Source organism: Chaetodon trifascialis, chromosome 16 (genome assembly GCF_039877785.1).
Source record: "Chaetodon trifascialis isolate fChaTrf1 chromosome 16, fChaTrf1.hap1, whole genome shotgun sequence".
Taxonomy (NCBI): Eukaryota; Metazoa; Chordata; class Actinopteri; order Chaetodontiformes; family Chaetodontidae; genus Chaetodon; species Chaetodon trifascialis.
In genome coordinates, this window is record NC_092071.1 from 5,356,140 (window position 1) to 5,382,985 (window position 26,846).

General features: G+C 42.5%; 2 protein-coding genes across 3 annotated transcripts in view; one reads left to right on the forward strand and one right to left on the reverse strand.

Annotated features, from left to right (window-relative positions):
* On the forward strand, window positions 1-9,978 carry taf9 (TAF9 RNA polymerase II, TATA box binding protein (TBP)-associated factor). The gene is made up of 8 exons (XM_070982723.1): window positions 1-103; window positions 1,136-1,217; window positions 1,928-2,064; window positions 2,381-2,515; window positions 2,600-2,681; window positions 3,219-3,332; window positions 4,932-5,093; window positions 9,968-9,978. The coding sequence occupies exons 1-7, from the start codon at window positions 68-70 to the stop codon at window positions 5,087-5,089; spliced, it is 744 nt and encodes a 247-aa protein (XP_070838824.1). The 5' UTR covers window positions 1-67; the 3' UTR covers window positions 5,090-5,093; window positions 9,968-9,978.
* Window positions 6,164-26,846, reverse strand: part of LOC139344490 (arrestin red cell) — a 27,301-nt gene continuing 6,618 nt past the window's right edge. The window contains exons 2-16 of one of the 2 annotated variants that reach the window (XM_070982721.1): window positions 22,346-22,376; window positions 21,314-21,374; window positions 20,985-21,029; window positions 19,692-19,789; window positions 18,998-19,096; window positions 17,513-17,572; window positions 16,976-17,043; window positions 16,245-16,380; window positions 15,627-15,711; window positions 14,864-14,936; window positions 14,204-14,341; window positions 13,989-14,072; window positions 12,769-12,845; window positions 12,495-12,549; window positions 6,164-10,358 (exon numbers count right to left, since the gene is read on the reverse strand). In XM_070982721.1, the coding sequence (XP_070838822.1) occupies window positions 10,268-10,358; window positions 12,495-12,549; window positions 12,769-12,845; window positions 13,989-14,072; window positions 14,204-14,341; window positions 14,864-14,936; window positions 15,627-15,711; window positions 16,245-16,380; window positions 16,976-17,043; window positions 17,513-17,572; window positions 18,998-19,096; window positions 19,692-19,789; window positions 20,985-21,029; window positions 21,314-21,374; window positions 22,346-22,376 (1,201 nt within the window). In that variant the 3' untranslated portion in view covers window positions 6,164-10,267. The remainder of the gene's footprint in view (window positions 10,359-12,494; window positions 12,550-12,768; window positions 12,846-13,988; window positions 14,073-14,203; window positions 14,342-14,863; window positions 14,937-15,626; window positions 15,712-16,244; window positions 16,381-16,975; window positions 17,044-17,512; window positions 17,573-18,997; window positions 19,097-19,691; window positions 19,790-20,984; window positions 21,030-21,313; window positions 21,375-22,345; window positions 22,377-26,846) is intronic. The other variant, XM_070982722.1, reaches the window with a different exon arrangement.

The following is a 26,846-nucleotide window of genomic DNA, read 5'->3' on the forward strand; positions in this document are numbered from 1 at the left end:
TGTTTTTGAAAGCTGAAACAGCAGAAGAAGAAAGAAAAGCGGTTTGGGAAGTAAACGACAAAACAAAATGTCTGCGCCGAAAACCATCCCTAAAGATGCCCAGGTAACATTATTAAATCTGAGTTTTGACAGTTTATTTGTCATTATGATGCAGTTAGAATTCGCCCTGGTCGTGTCTTTGCTTAAATGCAACAGTTTGTGTACATTCCTCTGAACGTGCAAACGTTAGCTAGCTCGTCAGCTAACGTTAGCTCCGGATTACGGTTCACAACACGACCAGCTAGCGTGTTAGTTTAGCCAGTCACCGGTAGAGAAGTGCTGTTGGGGTGTAAACACGAGTGACTTCTGTGTGTTTTGACAGAGGTTCGCAATATTTATCTCTGACATTGACTTACGCTGGAATTTATTAGCATTAACAGTCATGAAAGATGGCTTTGTCCGAGTGTTTGATACCGAAACGCCGTGACCAGACTTCAGAGAGAGGACGCTCAACAGTAAATCGGTAAAATCTGGACACTGTGAGGCTCACTGGCTCCTTCCCTCTTTAAAACATCAATTCTCACGTATGTATGGGTTAAGCCTCCTGTTTTCGTTATGGATTTTTCTCAAAATTACTTCTCTCAATTAATAGCTTTAATATTTAGTCCATGAAAAGTCAGCAGTTAGTGGAAAAAAGTTCGAAAACCTAAAATATTCAGCGTACAATGAACTGAGAAAAGGAGGATTAATTATTCCAAGGAAAATTAAATTAGGAACTTACTGTATAACTTCCTGAAGTAATGCAGTATTTGTTGAGGGTATAAAACAGTTAAAAGTGTCTGTCACCAGTTATTAGAGCACGTGATGATATCTTTAAATGCATTGTTTTGTTTAAAACCCTCAAATATTCCATGTACAGTGATATGAATGATCAATCCTCACATTTGAGAAACTGAAATCTGTGAGTGTTTGTCTGTGCTACTTGATAAATGACTGAAAGAAATCATTGATTGTCAGAGATCAATTCATCAGCTAAACCTTTTTGCCCTGTCGGCTTTTGTCCTACGTGTGAGGACTTATTCTTGATGAGGTGAGCACATGTCTGTTCATCCTGATGTCGTCACGTTGTCTGATGGATCATAACTATGTGTTGCAGGTGATGATCCAAATCCTGAAGGACATGGGCATTACTGAGTACGAGCCCAGAGTCATCAACCAGATGTTAGAGTTCACCTACAGTAAGTTAACAGCACTGTTTTATGTGATGAACTGATCAGCCTCATGTTTGTCACGTCTGACTGGTACAAAAGCCTGTAATGGACTTAAATCTGGATGGCTGCAAATGTAGAGGTAGTTCCCTCCTGAGTTTTAGACTGATTTCACGTTATTCCACTGATCTGCAGATGGTGGGTTGATTGAGCCCAGCTGTACCAATGAGGCTAAACACAGTGTTTGTTAATGTTTTGAAACCTGCCTTGTTTAGATCCACGTGTATTAGCCAGCAGTCCTCTTCTTCTCTGCCTTTTTTACAACTTTGCTGCTTATCTTTGTGTATTAACATCACCTGTAAATCAGTGGAACATTGTGAAAGCATGCAAGGTGCATGTCTGTGTTGCATATATCTATACAAAGATCTGTTTTCAGTCTGACATTAGAGGGTCTTTTTGTGTTGATCAATGGGGAAAAAAAGCATCTTTAAAAGTTTCATTCAATGTTGCAAAGCAAACAAAAAATAGGGAAAAATTCCAAAGGCCGCAAACGTGTTTTAAAGGCACAGTGAAACTCTTTCAAAATAAAACATATAACTTGCAAAAGTAAATAAATCTTTAGATTAGTATAAGAATGTTTTTATGATGTTTTTTTTTTCATTATAATTCATCAAATGCTTCTTTTTGTTGTCTGTGAGGATTTTAAGTGTCATCATCACTCAGCTGCTCTTTCTTTATAGGATATGTGACAACCATCATCGAGGACGCCAAAATCTACGCCACACATGCCAAGAAGTCCAATGTTGATGCTGATGACATCAAACTGGCCATTCAGTGTCGCATGGACCAGTCGTTCACCTCGCCGCCACCACGAGACGTAAGCCTCCATGTTACCATCCTCCTGTCAGCAGTTATATGGAGTTACAGTGATCACGTGCTCGTGTTACGTCATTCCTGTTCGTGTCTCTTTTCTTTGTTAAAGTCTGTTTTTGCTGGAGCAGCTTGCTCGAAAAATGACTGTTATCTGTGTTGTAAATGTTGTTGTTGAAGAACAAGAACAGACGCTCTGTTCAAACAGCAGCACAGATGGATGCTGTGCACGTTCACCCACAGCAGCCGTCTGTATTTATGTGGTTTGTTTTTCCATGTATTTTGTTCTTTAACCTGGATCTTCGGCCGTGCTGTGTGTTTAGTTCCTGTTGGAGGTTGCGAGGCAGAAGAACCAGACCCCGCTGCCGCTAATCAAACCCTACACCGGACCCCGACTTCCTCCAGACCGCTACTGTCTGACCGCGCCCAACTACAGACTCAAATCTGTGCAGAAAAAGGTGAAACCTTAATCTTCCTCTGCAGATTTCATTTTCCTTGTAGTCCCTAAAACAATTCTTTGAGGTGTGGTTTTGTCCTTCCAGGTGTCGTCGTCTGCTGGCAGGATATCTGTGCCTCGCCTCAGTGTTGGCGCCGTCTCCAGCAGGCCGAGCACGCCGACCCTTGGTGAGTCTGCCATCATGCAATGCAGCTGCGAGGCTATAGAGGGCGCTACACGCAAACACTGTCAGTCCCTGAATTCAAAGCACAGAGCGTCTGATTAGAAAGGCAGAAAGGCTAGTCTTACCCAGAATGCACTGCAGCTACAGCCTGTATCCTGACCTGCTCACCTCAATTCATGTTTCTATTCCTACATGTTACATGAGAGTGCAACAGTGCTCAATACAAACTTCTGTTTGTCAGAAGGAATTCTGGGAAATGTAGGCACCTCAGGTCCCATCAGGCATCACAACCTAACTAAAACTGTATTTTTGAGGCCAGTACCATCAAACCAGATTTAAGAGTTAAAGCTGTCTCTCAAATTTCTTTCAGGTGTGTTAAAAACAGATAAAATTCATGTACACCTGCCTTGTCTCTGTTCATATGTTGGTGTGTTTTCTGCTTCAGCCAGACTGAACAGATGTAGCTTCTGTTTTTAGTCCCAGTTGGACCAGTGTGTGTGTGTACTGGGCCAGTTTGTTCTGACCGGCGATTTCTTCACAGGAACCCCGTCGGTCCAGTCCGTCACCACTAAAGTCGGAACCCCGGTGTCTCTGACGGGTCAGAGGTTCACCGTGCAGATCCCACCACCCTCTCAGACGGTCACCACCAAAACCAGTAAGAACCTGTTACTTTAAATCTGATACCACTTTAATATCAGGGTTCAACCACTGATAGTAGCAGATTGTTTCTACCTGAAGTTCAGTGAGGAAAGTTGATATTTATTTAATCTGGAAGGCTACAACAATATTAAAAATGCCTATTTTCTTAATTGTTTTGGACAAAAGCAGTAAAAAAAGAGTAGCAAAAGACACGAAAACATAAAACACAAAATGTCACAGAAGTAGTAAAAAATGAGAAATTAAAAGGCTGCATCATAGAAAAGACCTAAATGTTGAAAACCACGAAAGCTTAAAACCAGCTTAAGATATTTACCAGTAATAATCTCATCACAGTGTTATTAAGCAGTGCAGGTTTCTGTTATGTGGCTTTACTAAGACGACAGCTAGCAATGAAAGTAGAATGAATCTTTACTGCAGGCCCTTTGCTGTTGGAACATAGTGTCTGTTTTGATTCATTAATGCGGCTCTTGTAATAACTTGTCATATTAATAAAGACGTCGGGCAAAAATCGGCCTTTTTACGTTGAGAAGTTGGTTTTCAGCTCAGTGTAGCTCCTTCTTGTTCCTTTACTCCCTGTAACGTGTCAAAGTGATCCGCTGTCACAAAATGATGACAGCGTCAGTTGAACTGTTGAAGAACTGACGAACAGTAGCAGGAAGCTTTGAGCTGACTGACAGACACATTGCATTTCCTGTGGCTACTTCACAATAAAAGTCAGCTTGTGTTTCTCCTGTGTTTAATGTGAAGGTGCAGCAGTAGGAAATGTTCAGTTTGTATCAGCAGTAATTTAATACAGTATTTTTCCTTACTTTCTCCACCAGTGCGTTAACACATTCAGTGATAAACGGTGACTTAACAAACATTAAAATGAAAATCTTCTGGATTATAACTTAAGTGTTTATTTGATCTGGTTGTTTACCAAGAGAAAACAGGAAACATCCATAATGAACACACCGCGATCAACAAACAACTAGTAAAACATCAGGTACTGAAGGTTTGAAGTCGCAGAGGAGAATAAACAAATGTGGCTTGAAGGAAGTTTGCAGAGTCTCTGAAACCAGTTCTGCAAATTATGTAGTGTCTAAGATTAGACTTTATTGATCCCACACTGGGGAAATTAAGTCGTTACAGCCAGCAAGTCTGACAAAAAGCAAACACAGTGGCACAGAAGAGTCGAGATAAAGACGTATACAGGATATAGAACAGAAAATCAATTATGTATATGTACATCATGTACGGATTATAAAATACTAAATGCCATAAAAATGCTACTGCAGTATTCTTATGAGAAAACCATCAATGTCATGTGTTGTGTTGTAAGATTATGCAGTCATGGATTGTGTAGTTTCCAACAGCCAGTTTGCACAGGGGAATAATGATGTAGAAATATTGGTTTCAGTCTACGTGTGAGTATTGCGAGACAGACTTTAACAAATGTTAATCGTCACAGATTTTACAGTGTTCAACTGTAGAAACTCTGTAAAGCAGAACAAAATGGCTGCCAGCCTCTGGGAGCTTCACGCCCTTCAGCTGGTTTGAATACGTAGGCTAAACCCAGGAAGTTTAACCCTCGCTGCTCTTCTCGTCCCGACAGCCACGCCGTCCACGCCCGCTGTCTCCAATGTCCTCATCAACCCGTCTCTTATTGGCTCCAAGAACATCCTCATCACCACCAACATGGTGTCACAGAACTCGGGCGGGGAGTCGCTGAAGAGGAAGCACGAAGATGACGATGACTACGACGCTTTATGACGGCACGACTGAAGACGGCTTTTTAAAAAATAATCACCTTTCTAATTATCCTTAAAAAAATGCAAAAAAAAAGACTTTTCTCACCAGAAACTGATCCAGATCATCAAGAACTTGTGTTAGTTTTCCAGAATGTTGGCTTAACCAGAGGAGACCCCTCAGAGATACCTGTGCACACCTGGAGTCGACCAGAACAATCAGTCAGCTGGGTGGTCTCAGATTTGACTGTGTGAGGAAACCTGCTCTGATGTTCCACTGATTTCCAATAAACCGCAACAAAATGAAAACTGAGCGCCGTCTGTTCTTGAGCGGCTTCGGAGGAATTTTCCACCAAAAACCTGCTCGTTTGAAAATCAGGACTGGAGCTCCAAAACATTAGCGCGCTTTACTTTAGCATGTCAGCACTTCAAAAGCCAACTTATAATGATGAAGAGAAGCACTCGAGGGCAGTATGACATCACTGTTGGGTGCAGGAAGTACTCAAATCCTTTCATACTAATAACGTACCTGCCTTGAAAATAGGAGTGTTAGCTCATACATTTATGTCAAAGCAGGACTTCACTGTTGCTCAGACAGCTGCAGCTGTACTTGTTCAGTTTCACGGTTTGTAAAGTAACTAAAGCTCTCGAATGTACTGCAGTACAAAGTACAAACCTCCCTCTGAAATGTAGTGGAGAAGAAGTAACGTCTGCTTTACAAGGTACTCTTTAAAGTCAAAGTCCAGCTGAGGAAGGACAGATTTGTCATTCCTTTTAGTCGCTGTCAGGACTCGAGAGTGAGAACTACGGTGGCCCTGAGAGCTCAATGCAACTTGCTGAAACAAAACCATCAATTGGACAACAGGTACAGCATTTAGAGCTTAAAACATTTGACTGCTGCTGTTTAAACAGCATTTAAATGACTTTGCTGTATTCAACCTAAACATCGAAAAATCCTCTTTTTTTTTCAAGTGAATCCGGTCCATGTTCAACTTTCACCAAATCACCAAACCTGATGCCAACTTCAGTGTGGAGATAAAAAAAAAAATCACATCTAAAACATTCATGCATTAACTGCAGAAGCACCAGACAGCAGCAGTTTCTGTTAGTTCATTTTGCCTTTAATAATAAAAAGAAAACTAAAATAAAAATCTCAAAATAAAAAATACATGGCAAAACAATAGACTCTTAAATGATTATGAGAATAATCATGGTCGCAATGATGATACAGTAGAAGTAATAATAATAGTCACCATAATAATAATAATAATAATAATAATAATCAGAAGCATAATAATCATAATTCTATCTTTTGTGGTGTTCGTCCCACCAGCAGAATCACTTCCTGTTTTACAGACATCATGGTAAGCATCGCACAGGCCGGGGCGTGGCACTTCAAAATATTTTCACACTTAGCAAAGTTACCCCACATATGCACGACAAAATAAGGACAGAATCACAGCTCGTACGATTCACAGCACTGCTCGGAAAATAAAACCAAAAAATTCAAAACATGCTGTTTCGTCTTCTTCTTCTTCTTCCCTTCTGGGTGACGGCCGCAGCTTCAATGACTGACTGAGCGAAGGGGGAAGGGAGGGCAGTTTTTAGATTAAAAAAAAAAGAAGAAAGTTTGTTGGTTTGTGTGAAACCTTGAAACTTGTCAAAAACACAATTTGGGAAAATGGCCAAGCGTCGAAAAACAACATTCTTCTTCTTTGTCTCCCGAAAGAAGCCAAAAAGTACTAACGTGCAGTTCTGAGGGTTTGTTTCCAGTGAAAGTGCGGTGCTCTCGTGTCGTGTGAAATGTTGATCCGTGAAGCTTTTATGGGGGGAATAAAAACTTGTTTAGAGACAGAATTGACGGCGAAGAACGAATGTTGGGAACTACTTTCAGCCGTCTATTCGTGAGAAGGAGCACAGAGAAAAGATCAAGTAGAGGATGATAACACCCGAGCTGCTGAAGTCCTTCACATGACGTCTGAGTCTGAATGAAGACAACAAACGTTTAAACGAGGGGCGATTCAGAGGAAGAGGAGGCTCATGTGGTGGACTGGACGGGAAACACTGGTGCTGTTTGGTTCATTTTAATCCCATCTCTCAGTTACTGTTTTCACTGGCTGTGGACATCTTCATGGCACTTCTCACATATAGAATTTGGTCATTTGCATGTTAGGTTTATGTCACACGGCATAAGACGGGAGAACCGGGGCCTCGCTGAGAAAAGAAATCTACAGCTGAGATTTCAAGAGTTCAGGTGAAATATTTGAATTGTGTTTAAGTCAATTAAAGCCAGTAAAAAGCAGAAGACAAAGCTGTGACTTTTTAAGACAAACAGTCCTTCAGAGGATAAACTAATCTAAGAAATTTAACTCACAATAAAGACAATTTTATGAGATTAAGACCTGACGAATGTCAATACAGTAATTTGAGACAGAAAGACTACTGCGAGATAAAATTGAACTTTTTATAGGAAAAAAGTCGTCACGGCTTGACAAGAAAAACCTACTTTTGGCAATTGAATTGTAATTTTAACAGACAAAAGGTCTGAATTTTACAAGAATTCAGTTAAAAAAAAGAAGAAAAAACCGACTTCGTTGTTTCCGGGGTCACATGATAACTTCTGCCTGCCAGGCTACGAACAGGCCAGGAGCCGAGTTTAGGGATAAATTTCACAGGCAAAATGAGGAATTATCACAAAATGATCTCGACCTTTGTTTTAAATATTTAGCATTGAAAATCAGAAGGTTGATCAACAACAACACCGAATCTTCACCTGGACATTATTAGAATTGGCATTTTTCCCCCTTTTTGTTGACTTGCAGTAGGTTCCTTCAATTTACCACTGAGTAACAAAAAAAAGTCAAACAGCATCACAGTCTTTCACTGACAACGCTGCAAATTCTGCTTTTAGCCGCAAAAATCACAAAAAAACAAACGAGGGACTGGCAATGAAAGATGTCTTATTGGCAACCGTGAGATCCAGAAGGCACAAAGCAGTTTACAGACGTTACTAAATGACTAAAAGATGCAGCTCGATCCTTCAAATTAAACACCGAACGTCGTTAAACATGTTCGCTGAAAGGGCGTTCAGGTCAGTGAAAATCTGAAGCAGAGAGATGTGATGAACTAAAGAACAGCAGTATTTCCCTTTAACGAGCTGATGATGACAGATGATCCTTTAAACCAGGTGGGATCGAGTCGCGGACGTCCGCTGATCGCTCTCTCTGACTGCTCTGAATGTAAACTCACAGTTTAGCATCAGTTTTAAAGTGTTTCACAACTTCAGGAAGTGACACAAGAGCCGCTTTGAGCTTCAGAGAAGGACGAGGAGTCCACTTTTACTGTCAGTCAGGACCAAACGAACAGAACCAGACCAGCTTAGAGCAGACAAGGTTTGACTGCTGAGCGTCAGGCAGGAAAGTCGAGTGACTCCACATCCAACTGGCTTAAAGTTTGATCCGAGTTTAAAAAACGATTCCAGCGTGATCAGAGTTTGTGCTCGGTTCTTCAGACTGTTTTTAACAGTTAGGAGCCGTTTTCATATTTAAATATCGACCTTTACTTCATAACTGTGAGGAAAAAAAAAACATTTAATTCGCTGGACAGCTGTAGCTCAAAAACTGGGGCCTGAAATGTCTTTAATAAAACGAGTTCAAGCGTGAACGATCCTTCACAGAGGAGACAAAGACGTGAAACTCAGTGAAGAACAAAGAAACATTTCTGCTTATCGGTGATCAATTGACTTCCCTGACTGAAGAACAAATGCACAGCTGAACGAGCCGGAGAGGCGGCAGAACCTCGAGAGCCTTAAAGAAACGTTCAGACCTGCTGCAGAAAAGAAGAGAAACGGAAAGAAGAAGTCCGGTAATGTTCTGGATTTTTCATGTAGCTTATTCCTCTGTGTCAAACACCAAGAAGATACGGACAAAACATCCCTTTTAAAAGAATTTCAAACAGATTATTACTTAGAGGCAGCTTTAGACCTTTTGACCAAAACAAACCTGCATGAAGTCTGCTTTGAAGCAGGAACCAACAGGTAAAAATCAAGTTTATTCTAGAAATATTTCTGTTTTTTACTTGAAATATTGCAAATTTACACGACATGTAGAGTTAGAATTTTAACTTGCAAAACTTTTTTCTTGAGCTTTCTTAATTCTCAAACTCAGATGTCACAGTGGACTCGTCTTCCTGTACGTTGACTGAAAGCACCATTTCCTGCTCGGAGCGATGTTCGCTGAACGTTGAAGCAGAACACCGAAACAACCCGATGTATTCTTTCACTTCGGAGAGGTGAAAGTTTTCTAAATGAGAGGAAGCAACTCCATCAACGCTGGAATGGTTCTTAGAAACAAACCGCGCGCGTGACGACGTTTCAAACGTTTCAGAAAATGGACGACGGGGTTCAGAGTGACGAGAGCGGGAGAGAGAGGATGCTGGTGACATCGAACTTCAGTCGCCTGTGTAAGACTGTTGTGACTGTGTGTGTGCGTGTGTGTGCGTGTGTGTGTGCGTGTGTGTCTCCTCCCCTTGCAGCCATGACGTAAAAAGCATCTACAGTATTTACTTTAAGAAAAACGGCGATAGCCACTCAACACAGATCTCGACTGCTCGTAGAAGATAACTTTTTTTTTCAAATATATATTCTGTTTGTACAAGACACGGTGATGGTCGCCGTGGACACGGTCGACATTCAAAGAAAGATTTGAAAGTAAAAGAGGACGAACGCCGCGAGTCTCCCTACGTGCTCATTTTCTTTTCCTGCCGATCGATCGCCCGTCCCGCACCCAAACGTCCTGACTACACAGAAAGAAACAGCAGAGGTTCAGTCCACACCGCCAACATCTGTCCTGCAGCTGCTTAACATTTATAACCTTCAGCAAAAAGGAGAAACAGAAGACAGATGGAGAAGACGGCGGCAAAAATGGCGGCGGTGTGACAAATGGCTGAAGCAAGAGAGGAAGAACACCACCGATGCCCCTGCGAGGCCTCCATCCAAACATGCCCTCATCCATCCCCTCCACCGGGGAATGTAACGTGAAGAGTGAGTGTGTGTGTGTGTGTGTGTGTGTGTGTGTGTGTGTGTGTGTGTGTGTGTGTGTGTGTGTGTGTGTGTGTGTGTGTGTGTGTGTGTGTGTGTGTGTGTGAGAGTGTGCGTGCGTGTGTGGTGGTTTTGAAGCGAGCGTATGAAGGGGTTGGCGAGCTCCTAGCAGTCCTCGTCCTTGTCGTCCACAACGCCTTTGAGCCGCAGGCGGGCGAAGTCTTCGAACACGAAGTCGTCGTCCTGGGAGATGCTGCTGAGAGGACAGAAAGAGACGCTAAAGACTAAAAGTCCTCAGAGACTCAGCAGTATGTCACATGGCTTCATTCACGTTTAGATCAGGACTCTTATCTTATTTTAAGACAATAAGATGACATGAGATTATTGATTTTTATCTTTCTATTGTTTATTTTTCTGTTTTCAGCACCCTTTAACAAGCATCATTTCCCACAATCCCACAGACCATCACATGACACGAGTCGAGTGTCTGTGGTCAGTCTTAGTAGCAGCTCTGCGAGTGCTTTGAGCTAAATACTAACAACAACCTGCTAAGATGCCAATGTTGAGCAGGTATAATGTTTACCATGTTCACCATAGTTTAGTATGTTAGCATGCTAACATTTAGCAGCAGTTCAGGCTGGTCATTAGCGTTGCAGGTTTTGATCTAGGGCTGGGCGATAAAACGATAGCGATATGTCTCGCAATAGACACGTAATCAAGATCAATAAAAAATGCATTTGATAAAACATTCGATAATTTTTTTTTTCTTCGTCGGAAGAAACCTGAAGTTGCTAAGTGAGGTTGGTTGCATGAACAAAGGCACTCGCTCTCAGGTAACCGAGCAACATTGGGAGTAATCACTGAGCAGTGGGAGTGACACGCTAACACGCCAATCATGTAACGGTATCAAGTTCGGTTGCGCAATTTCGTTGTCTCGTGTTTGATTCTTCACGAGGAGTGAGATGAGAAATAGGAAGTGAGCGCTGCAGCGAGCAAAGAAATTGTCGATAGAACAGGGAAAGTCAGCTCGCCAGTATGGCAGTTTTTTGGATTTTATAAGTCGGACCGTAGTCAGACCGATGTGGTCTGTAACTTATGCAAGACTGTCGTCCCCACCAAGACCGGTAATGCCACAAACTTATTTAACCACCTTAGCCGCGCTCACTCTTTGGAGCGCAGCCGTATTCGCCAATGTCCGCCAACCGCAGCACCACCGCACAAGCAGCAGACCACCATGCAGAGGTATCTGCTTCAGTGCCTGATGACAAATCATCTAAAAGGCACGAAGACGTAACGGAGGCAGCATTTTTATTTAAACACACTCGCAATAAAAATATAATCGAATAGTTCAGGTATGTTTAGAGTAAGAAGAGTGACTAAAGTTGTTCATATGTCTAGGCTGGTTTTATAGTTCAGTCAGTGTTACTGTGCTGTCTATCATGTTTTTTTGTATGTTAAGGATGTCAAGTCTACCTCAGTTTCCAAAACACTGCACATATCTGAAAACATTTTATTCACCAGAGTGTGAATCAGCTTGTGAACTTGCTGCACTAAACCTGCAGAAAAAAGTTCTCAGGTTTCTCTTTGTTTACATTTTTACACTTTTATTTACATTTATTATTTGAGTGTTTTCCATGGTTGTGTTGACATTTCCTTTCCTTTCTGCTTTGATAGCTGAGGGGATTATAATCAGAGGAAGGTTAAATTTAAACTAAAAATGTTTAAATTTAATGTATTTTTCTCCTGGTCCTTAATTTAAATAGGTAATAAAAAATATCAATAATTATCGATATCAACCGATATCGATAATTATATCGTGATAGAGTTTTCAGCCATATCGCCCAGCCCTATTTTGATCACAAACCAAACTATTGGACACATTAAAATGTTGACCTGATGCAGTTATTTAAGTTCATTCTGAGGGAAACAAATGAGAGAAATTTCAAGTGGATATATTGAATAGTTGTTGAGCTACTCTGGAACAACGTGGTGGACAGACAGACAGACACTCAGGGGTGGCGCGGCACCAGGGGGCCAGGGATCGAACCACTGACGTCCTGATCGGTGGTCGACCGCTCTACCTCCTGAGCCGCAGCCGCCTCCTGATGTCAATACCTAGCTCTCTGTTTATCTGCACTGCTGTCCACAAAAGTCCAGCTAATATAAAACCAAACCCAGAACAGATCCAAGAACTGGCATTCAGAACAGATCCCAGTGGATTCTGGTTTTGGATTTTACAACAATATAAATGCTTGTCGGTGGGAGAATGTGTGAACTGGTTCTGAAAACCAGGAAAAAAGAACTTCAAGTGTATAAAAGTGATTCAAAAAGTCTGAATTCTTCTCCTTTAAAAAAAAAAAAAAAAAACCTCAACAGAAGACTTGATACTTACTTTGTGTCGAACTCTATCAAATTGGTATCGATGGGGGGGTCCATCTCTGGCACAGCTGTAACACACACACACACACACACACACAAACATTAGCATGTCACGCTGCTGTTTCCATGGAAACTGCCTCTTGTCTCCATGGAAATCCAGTGAATGATAGAGGCCAGAGGGTAACATAAAGGCTGAAAAAGCTGTGTGTTCTCGGGTTAAGCCTGTGTGTGCACGATCTGTTTCAGCTGAATGATGGTCACAGACTTCCTGTGTGCTGTGAGGTCACCTGACTGTGGGCGGGACACCGGCGGCTCCACAGGTTTAGGATGCATTAAGATGAAGGGCAGCTCCACCGACACGTCTCTGAAAAGTGACAGACGCGTCAGGAGGTCGCAGTGTTGTATAATGTAACACAAATCTGTTGATGTTATGCACATTACATTTATCAAGAGCCAAACAGGTAAACATAGAGGGAGTGTTTGTGTCAACAGCAAATAAAAACAGGATGTGGTCAGAAAACAGGAAGACTCTCAATGAAATATGATCAAATATACATAATAATCCAGTTTCTCTGGTTTAAAAGCACTTGTTCTCTTATATTATCAGGCCTCAAACAAAGTTGAATTAGTATCATTTAAAACCAATTCAAACTGGTTTATCTCAGGTTAAACTCTGTTTAAACAACCCACTTTGATTGTAATTCAAAGCCATCTGTTGTTAAGAGCAGTTTAAACCAGTTTATCGCTGATTTAAACTGGTTAAAGTGGTTTAAACTTCTGAACTGGAGCGGATTTGTGTTTTTATGTTTCATGTATGCTGTTGGCTTCAGATCAGACACATTTACCTCTCCAACATGCCTCGAAGCAGCCTGCAGGGATGGGGGGGCGAGGTCAGTGGGGGGGGGGGGGGGGGGGGGGGGGTTGGGGGAGGAGGAGGAGGAGGAGGAGGAAGAGGGGAGCCACACAAAAAGCCAAGAACGCAGAGGGGAGATGACATGAAAAGCAACACGTTCACAACCTACAGTGGAAGCAAACACAGTGAGGAGCAGCGACAGCAACAAGCAGACGCTTCCACGCTAACAGGAAGCAGGAAGCGGGAAGCTGAGCTGCACCAACATGGAGACACTGACAGTCAGGATCAGGTTTAGTTAAACTGAGCTTAACATCATAAAAAAACTCTCACAATCATTATTTCTATTATTGATTCATTTAGTTAACTGTTCCGTCAATACAGAGACAGAAAACAGCGAAAATTCTTGTTACCATGGGGTTACCATGGTGCCCCCAGTCTCATTTGATTGGACACTTTTACGTAGCTGCCCATGAGGTCAAGACGAGTCGTCAATGTCTGTGCAGCTCAGCCGCAAATGAATAGTTGAATGGAGTTGAGCTCCAAACTCCACTAATGGCATCTACAGGAAAGAGTGAGGCAAGAGGACAGGAAGTGATGTCAGCAGTGTGTGTGTGTGAGTGTGAGTGTGTGTGTGTGTGTGTGTGTGTGTCATACCCTCCACGAGAGACCACCAGCTTGACTTTGACTCTGTAGGACACCAGGATCCCCAGAACCTCCTTGTTGGTGACATCCTTCACACTGAAACACACAACAGAGCGCCGTGGTCACTTGTGTGCACCAACACACCTGTCTTACACACCTGGTGTGTGTGTGTGTGTGTGTGTGTGTGTGTGTGTGTGTGTGTGTGTGTGTGTGTGTGTGTGTCTTACATGGTGGAGGAGGCCAGGTTGGTGTCTTCATGTTTGAGCTTGCCGTCCAGAGCGAGTCCTCTCTTCTCTCTGTTCTTGTCGAGCGTCGGGGTCAGAGTGTACACCTTACAGAAGGTGGAGCTGGACGACACCTGGTCACTGAGGAGACGACACGCTGCTGTCAATCAAACTGTTCACGTAAATCCCGCCCACTCACCAGATCTCCACAGTCTGACTGCGAATTCTAGTTCTGGATGATAATTTAAAATTATTGTGTCTACTGTCTGTAGAGTCACACTGTGATGGTCTTCACACCAGCACACGTGAACTCTGTACTGGGTTTAACTTGTTAAACTGGTCTTGTTTCAGCCCACTTTAATGTATGTTATCTCTGGTTCAAAGCATTTTCTCTCTGCTTAAAATACCTACAAACTGGATTAAACCATTTCAGTCCAGGTTATCGCTGGTTTAAACAAGATGAATCCTATTTAAAACTAGATAATATATAAAATATAATCAAATACAGGAATACAGGGCAGACTGGAAATCAGGCCTGTCTCGAGTAAAGGGCCGATTCTCTCTTTAACCTAAGTAAATATCGGAGACTTAGATAATCTGTGGAAACTAAAATGTACCAGAGGAGATTTTTACTGGGAGCAGACACATTAAACTGGGACTTACTCTGCCTCCAGCTGGGCGACTGGACATTTATACTGGGCAGTACTGAACAGGCAGATGTCTGCATACTGACGCACTGCAGAGAGAGAGAGAGAGAGAGAGAGAGAGAGAGAGAGAGAGAGAGAGAGAGAGAGAGAGAGAGAGAGAGAAATCATACAGAGAAAACACAGTGAGCTTGTTTCCATCCGCTCCTGCTGTGTGAATACAAGCTCATTGGTTGATGGAGACAAACAGCAGGTGGAGCTAATTCTCTACTCAGTGTGATTAGAAGAAGAAGAAGAGGACGCAGTGAGATGAAGTAATTAAAAGAGCTCCGGTCAAAGCTCAAATGATGGAAAACATGATGGAAATCTGACATTTCTGCCAGTTTCGTGGATGAATGTGAGGAAGGTTACAGCCTCCTCATCGCTCGTGAGGAGTGACGTTTAAGTCACATGTTCGTCTATCATTTTCTGACAACAGGAAACAATTTTTATGAGAGTATGTATTTCCATTCAGCTTTTTTTAGGCACGATTGAACAATTGAACTTTCTCTCCCTTTAAGCAGTCTGACCACAAACTGTTCAATTAGACCAGGAAGTGAAGGGTTATCTCCTTCCTCTGCTTCCAAAATAAAAGCATGGACATTTTATAGCCACCAGATGGACAAAAAGAACAGACTGTGTATGAAAATGCACTTTATAATCAGGTTATGGTGAGAGCATACAAGAACAACAGCAAAGACAGACAGAGAAGAGACAGACAGACAGAGAAGAGACAGACATACCGGAGATCTTGACTCTCTTGACGGTCTTGGTGGAGTTGTTGGTGACGTGAACGTTGACGCTGATGGGCTCTCCGTGGTAATACAGCTGCTCACAATGCACCATGGGAAAAGACAACATTTATTAGTGTTATTAAGGCATCTTTAAGGAGGATGTGTTTAAAAAAAGAAGACGTGATCTGAATTCATCTGAGCTGCCAGAGACAGACATAAGAGCTAAAAGCTGTTTGATGTGTGTGACATTTCATTTCCAAACACCAGTGGTGGACGAAGTACTCAGACTACACACGTAAAAGTAACAGAGCGATGATATAAGAATACATTGCATACTTATATACATACAACAAAACGTCTTGCATTCAAAATATTACTTACAAGTATTATGAGCTTCTTGTAGTTAAAGTATCAGCAGTAAAATTACTCACTCTGCAGTAAAATGACTGAGATATTTACTCAAGTGCTGTACTTGAGTAAATGCACTGATTTATTTTCCAGTAACACATGAGAAACCAGCCATCAGGTCGATTCTGTGACACAGCAGGCAGGTAGGTGTGAGTGTGTGTGTGTGTGTGTGTGTGTGTGTGTGTGTGTGTGTGTGTGTGTGTGTGTGTGTGTGTGTACCTCCTTGTCCAGAGAGGCCTCCAGGTGTAGGGATCTGTCAGACATCAGGAAGCTGCGGGTCGTCTCCACCATTGGCTGAGGGCCTGGCTTCTCCGGGGCGTACTGAACCTTCCTGATGACCAGACGCACCGAGTTCCTGCAAACGTTTCACACTGAAGTTCAACCTGTTTGACCCATCACACATTTTTTTTCCACACTGTGACAAAGCTAAATACTGCCTGAGCAGGACATTCTGTCAGCGCTCTCTGGTGGACAAACCCTGTAAAGGCGACCTGGTTTCTAAATGAACTCAAACCTAGTTTGTTAATAAAGTGAGGAAAATGGCATTTACAGCTGCTCAGAGACCAGTGTAATGTCTCCAATTAACTTGTCTGTCTGACAAACAGCCTAAAACCTTAAGATATTGAATTTATTGTCATGTTTGACAAATAAAAACAAAAAATTCAGAAGCTGGAACCAAAGACTATTTGGCATTTCTGTCAATTACGACAATATGATTCTCTATATCACTAAGACCTGCAGCTTGAACCTCAGCCAGATTCAGGGCATGGAACAAGTATCTAATTTTGTCTACAAAATAAAAGCCCCATCCACAGTCTGCTGAGGTCCTGATTGATGTGAAACCCTTGTGACTGATTGATTTGGAGCTGTTTATGGCTTACCTGGGAATAATACGACATGTTTTGGACCCTCTGTGGATCCCGTATCAGACCTCCTAAACCTGAACTCACCTCTTGTGAATCTTCTCTTCTATTGACTTGGCACAGAAAGCTCTGATCTCAAAGTCGACACCGCAGGCCTGCAGGGAGAGACGAGCAGTTCAACACCAGAAGCTGCCTTCATTCAGTGCAGACCACTAAAGCTGCTTTTGACTTTGACTTATTCTGCTGAAACACAGTCAGGTTTTCTGTTCAGGTGCAGTTTTCAGAGTTCAGCACTGCAGAGACACAACAATGCCTTTATAAATCTATATTAGGAAAGTCTGAAAAATCCTGCTGTTTAATAACTGAGCTCACATCATGTTTAGACTCATGAATATGCACGAGATGTTTAAGAAGTATTTTGTAAAACTGAGGTGGAAATCTCATTCTTTAAAATAAAGATTTGATGTTAAATCAGAAGGAAGCAGTAATGACAAACGTCAGAGGACTCAATCAAATAAAGTTCATAGTATTTTGAATACAAGAAACTGTCTGTGTGTGTGTGTGTGTGTGTGTGTGTGTGTGTGTGTGTGTGTGTGTGTGTGTGTGTGTGTGTGTGTGTGTTACCTTCCCAGTGTCCTCTGGGCCGGGCTGTAAAGTGACTGAACATGGGAGGTTCTGAGGAATCTGAATCAGCAGAGAAAAACAAAAATAACATCTTAATTTGTGAATTGAAGAAATGTCACAGATTTGTCACCAACTGTCCTTGAACAGAGACACTACGTCCCAGTGACACAGATTTACTGTAGTGAGGACAAACCGTACCCTGCTCGACCCTGCAGGACACAGAGGAGACAGTTCACTGATGAACTCCGGCTGCCATGTTATTCTGCTTCAGACAATGAAGCTTTGTCCTCCTCTGTACTGTGATCATATATTTTAGCTTAGCATCTGTCTGGAGGGATATGATGCTTTGTGAACAGCTTTTGGGGATTTAATCTAATTTTAAAGGGGAAAATAATCTTTGGAGGATTTACTCTCTTCACACTGCGCACGTGGAAGCGTTGGGAGTACAGCTCCTTCATGTAGTTCACAGTTTATAGACGTTTGCTTCCAGGAACTAAACAAGGAGAAGTCCCTTTGTGTAACTTCCCGTTTGCATCTACCACTTCTGAAAGGCCAATTGAAACATGGGAGGGGACAAGAACGAGGTCATATGTGGCCGTTTGCATTTACTGCTGAACAACTGGGTTTGAATAAATGCAAAGGACACAATCTGCTCACTTCTCACTTCCAGGCTCTATGGAAGCAAAGAAGTAACATACAGAGCTGCAAGTCCTTAGAAATTAGACGGCTGCATTTGAGAGATTTCACACAGAATCATCCTGTTTTCTTTGTAAACTCCATCAGAGCTGCTTGCTGGATGGTCGAGCAGCCTCTGAAACCCCCTCCGCCCTTCCTGACGTCAGCATTGGTCTGCATCCAAAAGTTTCTTCAACAATCGGACATATTTCATACTGTAAGTGGTCGGCTGTGTGGAGGCAAGAAGGTAAGCTTGAAACTAAACTATTCACGTCACGTTTCATGTCAACAACGAAGCGTAAGACGAAGAATGTCTTCCAGGAGAGGAAATGTGCTTCGTCATCCCCACATTTTAAACCTTTTGGCATCTTTTCAGGCACAGCTCGGCTTTACTTTGCAGATTTGAGTCCATGTGACCAAAGAATGAACACAGACTGACGCTTTCAGAGCGTAACCATCATGAACCATCTGAAAATAAATCATCAAAGAAAAATAAAGCCCCTGAACTGTACAGTAACTAAAATGTACTTCCTTTTTCCTCCAATCAGTACAGGTTTAGTTCCCAGGTTCTTGGTCTGCGGGGAAAGTTTCTGTGGTTGAAATATCTTCTATTTCTGCTTTAGTACCAACCACATCAAATATAGAGGTTTATTCTCTCCATCCACCATCTTTATCTGTTGCTCACACGTGGGCTCTGCTTAATCGCTCCTCCTAGTGTCTGGAGTCGGCCATAATCAATAAATGTCCTCCTCGCAGCTGGAAAATCTTCTGCAGAGAAAGCAGACGAGCTGAAGATCAGCAGTGACTCACAGTGAAGTAGAAGGGATGTGCGTGCTGGCCGAGTTTCTTCAGCAGCCTCTCCTGAAGCCGACTGTTGGGTTTCCGCTCCTCAGGCACCGGAGGGAAGGCCTGAGAGACAGACAGGCAGACAGACAGAGAGGGAGAGAGAGACAGAGAGAGAGACAGAGGGAGAGAGAGAAAGACAGACAGACACAGAGAGACAGAGAGGGAGGGAGGGAGGGAGGGAGGGAGGGAGAGAGGGAGAGAGAGGGAGGGAGGGAGGGAGGGAGAGAGAGAGAGAGAGGGAGAGAGAGAGAGAGAGAGAGAGACAGACAGACAGACAGACAGAGAGGGAGGGAGAGAGAGAGAGGGAGAGACAGACAGACAGACAGGCAGACAGACAGAGAGGGAGAGAGAGACAGAGAGAGAAAGACAGACAGACAGACACAGAGAGACAGAGAGGGGGAGAGAGAGAGAGAGAGAGAGAGAGAGAGAGAGAGAGAGAGAGAGAGAGACAGACAGACAGAGAGGGAGGGAGAGAGAGAGAGGGAGAGACAGACAGACAGACAAGCAGTTTTATCAGGTTTGTGAACCATGAAAAAAAGTACTAACAGCACAATGTAAAAATACTTTATTTTGAGTAAGTCTAAGTATTTATGAAGTAAATATACTTTCCACCACTGCTGAGCAGTGGCTTCAGGTAGACTGGGAGTGCAGCTCTCACCTGGAAGGTGGAGATGTACAGATCCTTCCTGAAAGACAGACCCAGCACGTCCAGGTCCTCACGGCCATATCGAAACGCACAGGTCAGCGTGACGAAGACTACGGGAGGGAGGAGGAGGAGGAGGAGGAACTGTAGATTACTGGGTCAGAAATGTTGCCTGTTATCTTTAGGAAATTCTATATTAAAATTGGTCACACGCCTTCTCTACTTCCTTTTTTCCTTTATTGAACCTGCAGCTCGTTGCTGCATTTTAACTGTATTTCTGATGCATTATTTCTGGTTTATTTGTAATTTATTGGCCTTTTTTCTTTTGATCTCACTTGAATGCATTGATTTCATTGTGCCTTGTGGTTGCCTCTGTGTTTTTAAGAAGATGCTGTACTCATAAAGTCGCCTTGCATGGAGCTGATTCTCATCAAATCCTGATAAATACAAAATGCTGTGGAGAACAGATGAGTCCAGGTGTGCCGACACTAATGCTGATTAGCTTATTAAGTAGAAAAACATCATGGGAGAGAACGTGGAATTCATTTATGTTGCAAATGAAAAGAACAAATCAAACTGAATCAATGTGTACAGTTAAGCAGCCTTTAAATTGACTGTATGTCTTAAGAGATGAGGGCTCATGAATTATTATGTATAAGACAGAAGGAAAAGAAATGTTCTTGCTTAATTCTCATCGTCAGTGTCATTTTTTTTAATTGTCATGTGATCTTTGTTAATTAAGGACTTAAAATGTAAAAAAGAAAAAGACTTAATCAAACTAAGACGCTGAAATCAGACTGTTTCTTCACGAACATGACGAAGCAAAGTTACGAAACTATGACTGGAAAGAAAAACGGGAAGAAGAGCAGGAAGCTGATCTTTAGGTGAAATGTGGTTCAGGTAAAGAAACACTGCAGGTCGAAGCCGAATCCCTCACTGGATCTGTACAGCTAGTTTGTTTAGTTAAAGGAAAACATGCTGTTTGATTTCCCTCAGCATCAAACCTTTCTAACGCCGCCCTGACTCATTCTTCACTGGAGGCCTGGGCTGCAGCTGCTGAAGTATAAACAACACTGTGGAAACAATATTCATTCTACTTCAACATTCAGCAAATATTAAGTGAATAAACTGCTGCTTTCTCCGCCTGAGCGCTGGCTCAATGTGAAACGGCTGCTGCTCGGCTGCTTATGTTGACGACCTGGATCTGGATCCAGACTGGATCTGGCTGTCGGACCCCATCCTAGAGCTCACAGTGACCCTTTTTTAAAAATACTTTGATGCTGAGAGTTGAGGAGGAAGCTGTCCTACCTTTCCTGTCCTTCAGATACTCGGGGTCGACGAGGATCACTCCATCTGTCAGCAGGGAGGAAGGAAGACAAACCGCCGCGTCATCACAGAACTGTCCACAGAGTTCAGCTGTTTCTGCTGGGTTACAAAGACCTGATCCACCAGCCCCAAACCCCACAGACCCATTTCTACCTGCTGAAGGCTCTTTCACGCGTCTCTAGATCACATCCCAATTCACTCCTAAATCATTTTCTAGAACATCCAAGCTTAACCTGTATGAATGCGACAGCGTGTGCAGAGCAGTTCCTGATGAAACATTAACATACAAAGTTCCAGATGTGCTGACTCACCTACTGGATCCACGTGGTCCAGGTGATCCACAAAGTCTCTCTTTCCCAGGTAAACTGTGACCTGCAAAGACCGACCACAGCGTCAGCGTTGACTCATTTCTTTCCTCCTGTTTTTTTTTTTTTTTTTTTTTTCTGTGACTGGAAATTCAGGCGTGACCAATCACAACAGACTATGATTCAGCAAATTCAATAAAAGGAAGGCTGATCGATTAACCAGCGAGTTTATTATCATCTGATATCAGATTATGTGCATCGTCATTCAGAATTGACAGAAATACTCTCACAAATATACATTTACTTCAGTCAATACTTCTACTTTACTACATGTCAGAGGCAAACGTTGTACTTTTACTGCAGTACACTGAACTGACATAAGACTTTAACGTGTAACAGAGTTTTTTTACAGAGTGGGATTTCTACTTTTATTTAACCCTCTGAACCCCAAACAGTTTCTGGGTGTTTTTTTTTTGCTAATGTCACATTTTTTACTCATTTGGGCTCATTTTTTCTCCACCTCTGCAGACATCAGTCGTGGTTTTAGAAGTACGGAGAACTCTAAAAAGGTTGTTTGTGCAGCGCGACAAATGGAACCAAATTTTAAAGGAGGCGTGTAAAATAAAGTGATGTTGAAGAAATATCTAAAGTAACATCTGTTTTTTTTTTTTTTTTTTCTGAAGGCGTTTCTTTCCAGGACCGTCCGACAGTCATTTCTGTTGTGAGCGTTTCTGGCTGTGATAAACAGTTTGTTGATTCTGTTTACAGAAACATGCCATTCATTCCCGCCTGAAGGGTTGTGGGGTTCAGAGGGTTCAAACATATGAATACTTCTCCCACTGAAAACATCACATGGTACCACCACTATCCCTGCATAAGGAGTACTTTCACCCTGGACATTTTAATATGTATATGTAGCTTCACTTGTACTGAAAGTCTACATGTCTTTATATTTCAGCTCCATGTCCCCGGCTAGCCGGATGGAGGGACGGACAGACGGGTGGCGGTTGTTGCAGAATAAACAAACGTGTGACTCACCTTACAGTTGGGGCTCGACTTCTTGAAAACTCTGAAGTTAGGAAAGAGGAAGAAGAGGGAGGGAAGACAGAGGAAGAAAAAGAAACAACACTCGTGTTAGCCATTTGTTTTGATCAGTCAACAAATAATGAGGAGAAAGACATTGTGAAGACGTTCGACAAGTGAAAGCATCAATAAACGCGTTGGCGAACTTTCTGAGTGTGACGATATTTTGTCAAAATAATCAGAGGAAACGTGTCATGTTTCAAACAAGGCCACTGTTTATTTCAACACAGCAGGAAACTGAGGAGGGAAGTGGTTTAAGAGGCAAACTCAGTCTATATGACCCGGGTTATTATGGGATGTCACCACAGAGCTTTAATGGGGGCAGGTGGAAAGAAATCTGACACCCACCACGAGTGTGTAGGCTGTTTTATTTGGCCACCGAAACTTTTAACAACTTAGTGTTAATAAATGTGAGTAAACCTGTTCTGCCAGCTGTATTCCAACTCGATTCTACCCTGATGTGATCATGTAAGGTTTCATCTTTACTTTACTGCCCAGAAAACCTTCAGTAACATTTGCAGTATACTGAAACCAGTCCTGTTACTGGTGACCGCTGTGTGTTAATGGAAATACAGAATCAGGAAATCACGAGAGGCATAAAGCCTGCAGATACACACAGACCAAAACCCCTCTGGCGATCCAAATGTGGCACCAATTGCTAGAAGAAAATGCAAATTGCTGCTTGTTTCCATTCACTCCTGTTGTGTGAATACGAGTTCAGTGGTTGGTGGAGATAAACAGCAGGTAGAGCCAGGTCTCCAGTCAGTGCCATCAAATAGTGCAGAAGAAGAGCAGATTTTTATTGTGATACTCAAACTCACACTACGTCACCTTCATTGACAGAAAATGAAATGTAGGTCGAGCTGAAATGAGCGAGTCAGTTACAGCCGTGTGGTAATGAGGCCGCAGAGTTCACAACCTGGCTCAGCCTCAGAGAGAGCGACTCGCACTCCGAGCAGCCGAATCAGTCCCGTTAAATAACATCAATTATAAATAATTCATCTGACCTCGCAGCAAACGCTGTACTTCTCACTCGACCACCAACCACAGTGCAGAGACATGTTTGACCACCTGATAACAATGTGTCTGTCAGAGTTTAGGAGGGTAGAAGCATATCCTAAAACACAAATCCCTTCAATCACAGAGCATTGATCAAAATAATCTGGATTATTACTCCAGTCACGACCTCACAGCCCTGATCAGCTTCATCAAAGCGCAAACAGGTGGGAACCATCAGGGTTCACAGCTTTGTGTGAAATGGTCACTCCAACAACCACCATCACACACAAACAGGAAGTAACAAACGCAGCGGTTTCTCCTCTGAACATCTCCAGTTTGAAGATGAAGCGGTAAAAAAAAAAAAAAAAAAGCCGAGGCGTTCAGCAGAAACTCAAACATCTGAGCTGTGCTGGAACGAACCAACGCTGATGAAGAAGAGCTGGAAACGCTGGCATTTGGACTGAGCTGCCGCCGCTGCCGCCTTCACTGCTTCAGCTGCCAGTAAAGTGTTTACAGCAGAGCAGCAGCTCCAGCTGATGGCTGCTTCCTGTCACAGACGCTGCTCCTTTCCACACCGCCGTTATATTTAGATCACTTCAAAGCACAAATTAAAACTGATTTACAAGTTTTTGTGGCTCCAGTTTTGGCACTTTCGGCTTGTTTATCACTGTGGTGTTTTCAGTTTCAGCACAAAAACACTGTAATGAGCTGCAGGATGACGTTTAACTCTCAGCCAAACTCCTCCTTAGAAGGACTTCAGATTTGGTTTTGCTTCATTTTCACAGTTGATGAATTTAGACCATTTTTTTGGTTGGTTAGTTTGTGAAACACAAGACAACAATAGGAAATGTCCGTGACAGTTTCACAGAGCCTGGAGACGTCTTCACATGTCTTATTTAGTTCCACTAACAGTCCAAGCTCAAAGCCATTCAGATCACTGTGACATAAACGAAGAAAAGCAGCAGATCCAAAGATAAAAGACTTCATTAATCAGTTATTAAAACTGTTACTAAATATTTTTCAGACTGTCAAAAAATCAACTTGTTTGTTTGTTTTAATGTGACTGTTTATGGCCATTTCGAACTCTTCTCCTGGATTCACAGAAAATTAACTGGCAACAACTTTCAACTGTTGGTCGAACAAAGACGTATGAAGACGTAAACTAAACTAAAAATTGTTTGTTAGCTGTTGTCCTAAGATTGACGACTGAGCTGAGTGGAGCTCAGCTTCTTCCTCCTCATGTTTACAGACGCTGGTTTCCAGCTGAGGCGACGGTCAGCGTCGAGCAGAAGCTCTCAAAGATCCATCTGCTGCAGATCAACTGTTTGAAAATGTTCCCGTGTTTTCTCAATTTGATGTCAGCAATCTGAGCTCGTTGTGTGGAAACAGCCTGATGTTCGGCAGTAAATCAGGACAATGATTTCGACAGCAGTGTTTTGAGGATCTGCTGCTGGAAACGCCACACGTGCTGCTGCTGCTGCAGTGAAGTGAAACATTTCCAAATACTTGGCTGCACATCATACATCTCTGTGTTTGTGTTTAAGAGACACAGAGTACAGACTGTCATTTCATTTTGTCTTTTTGCTGCCACAGCTCCCATTCTGCAGTCTTACTGGTTGTTATTGACTCTTCTGAACCAGTGCATCAAGGCTCCAACTGCAGCCACTTTGAACATTTGCTGAAATTCAGATTGAAAGACTCACAAACTGCATTTGACTCTTTGACTGAAATTCATGGAGCTGAAAGAGTTGACAGTTCACAGTCACTGACTGCTTAAACACAAACTAACAATTCTGTCTATGTTTTGCACTTTGGCCCCATTTTTGTGCCAGTTTGTTCAGTTTTTAATGACAGAAACGATCCACCAACATGAAGCAAATGTCATAAGTAAAGGTAGACACGGACACTGACTAAATATTTGCAAACTCTGAGGGTAACATGACGTCAGCAGAGAAAGTTTAAAGATACAAAACCATGCCTCCATTAGAGAGTTAGTCCAGAAGACAGCACTGACAGGCAGATATTACACTCTAAAATGTCCCACGCAGTCCATGTTTCCATCACTGTTCCTTAATAACTAACACAGAAGTCTAAGTTATGTATTTATGTTAAAGAAACAACTATATGGATCAGTCAGACAGTAGCCATAAGCCAATTTCACACAACATTTCAAGGCTAGAGTCGCAATTATGGATAACTGCCATTATTAATTAATCTGCCAGTTATTTTTTTGATGAATAAATGAATCGGTCTACAAAATGTCCAAAAAAGTTCCTCTGAAGCTTCCTAAAGCCGCTGCTGATGTGTTCAAATGTCTCGTTTTGTTCAACCAACAGAATAAAACCCAAAGATTTTCAGCTTAGAGTGATATAAAACAGAGAAAATCATCCAAAAATGTAACTGCTGTAACTCCTAATGAAGATGTTGATGTAAAATGCAATGCAGCGTGAACTTTAAAAGAGACTAAACTTCATCAGACCCGAGCCAAGATGACTCAGGACCTGAACCTGTGAGACCTCTCCAAACACAGCAGGCGAAACGTGACGTTCTGTTTTCAGTCTTTCACTGCTGGCATGAGCATCACATGTTTATCTCTGCCTCCCTTACATCCACTTTCCCCTGCCTGAGTGCGATGTGAGGTTGAAGCGGCTGCCGTGGGAATAAGCTCTGTGAGAAAACAGCCGGCTGCACGTAAACAACAAATTTTAACGTTCGGCTGGCTGCTTCTAAAACTTTCCAGGCGGATAAACGTGTCGCACCGGCGAACGGCGGCTGATCCACCTGCAGCAGGACGGTCTGCAGGGACGGGAGCTCGGATAAACAGACTGAGGACACTCCCGTCCCCCTGTGAGAGCAGACTGCATCACCTGAACAGGAAGTGATGCTGAGAGTTTAGATGGGATCATTTGTACTATCTGTGTACAGTAAAGAATGGTGATCTGTATGTGGTAATACATCGTTTTTCTATAAAGAAGTCTTTATTCATTCAGCCCTTTTTTCTTCAGATGATACGAATAGTTTGGGTTTCAGTGGTGACATTTATTGTCCAATAATGGCAAAAATGTTTCAGAGGTTGGAGAAAACAAATACTTGGATTTTTGTTGGTACAAAAATGGCAGCTTTTAAAGACTGACGCTGAGTGGCAGGAATGCACCATGATAAAACATTAAAAACACAGTTTAATCGTCTCATCTTACAAAACAGACCTCGTTTTTAAGATGTGTGGGTGTGACGTAGTTCACTGGGAGTTGTGGGATGTAGATCCTTCTTGTGTGTGTGAGAGTGTGAGAGTGTGTGTGTGTGTGTGTGTGTGTGTGTGTGTGTGTGTGTGTGTGTGTGTGTGTGTGTGTGTGTGTGTGTGTGAGGAGTACCTGCATGTTACTGCAGCCACCGTGAAGCACATGAACAGGTAGTGAGTTGTAACAGATCAGGTTGCAGCCTAATAGGTAGCGATTAA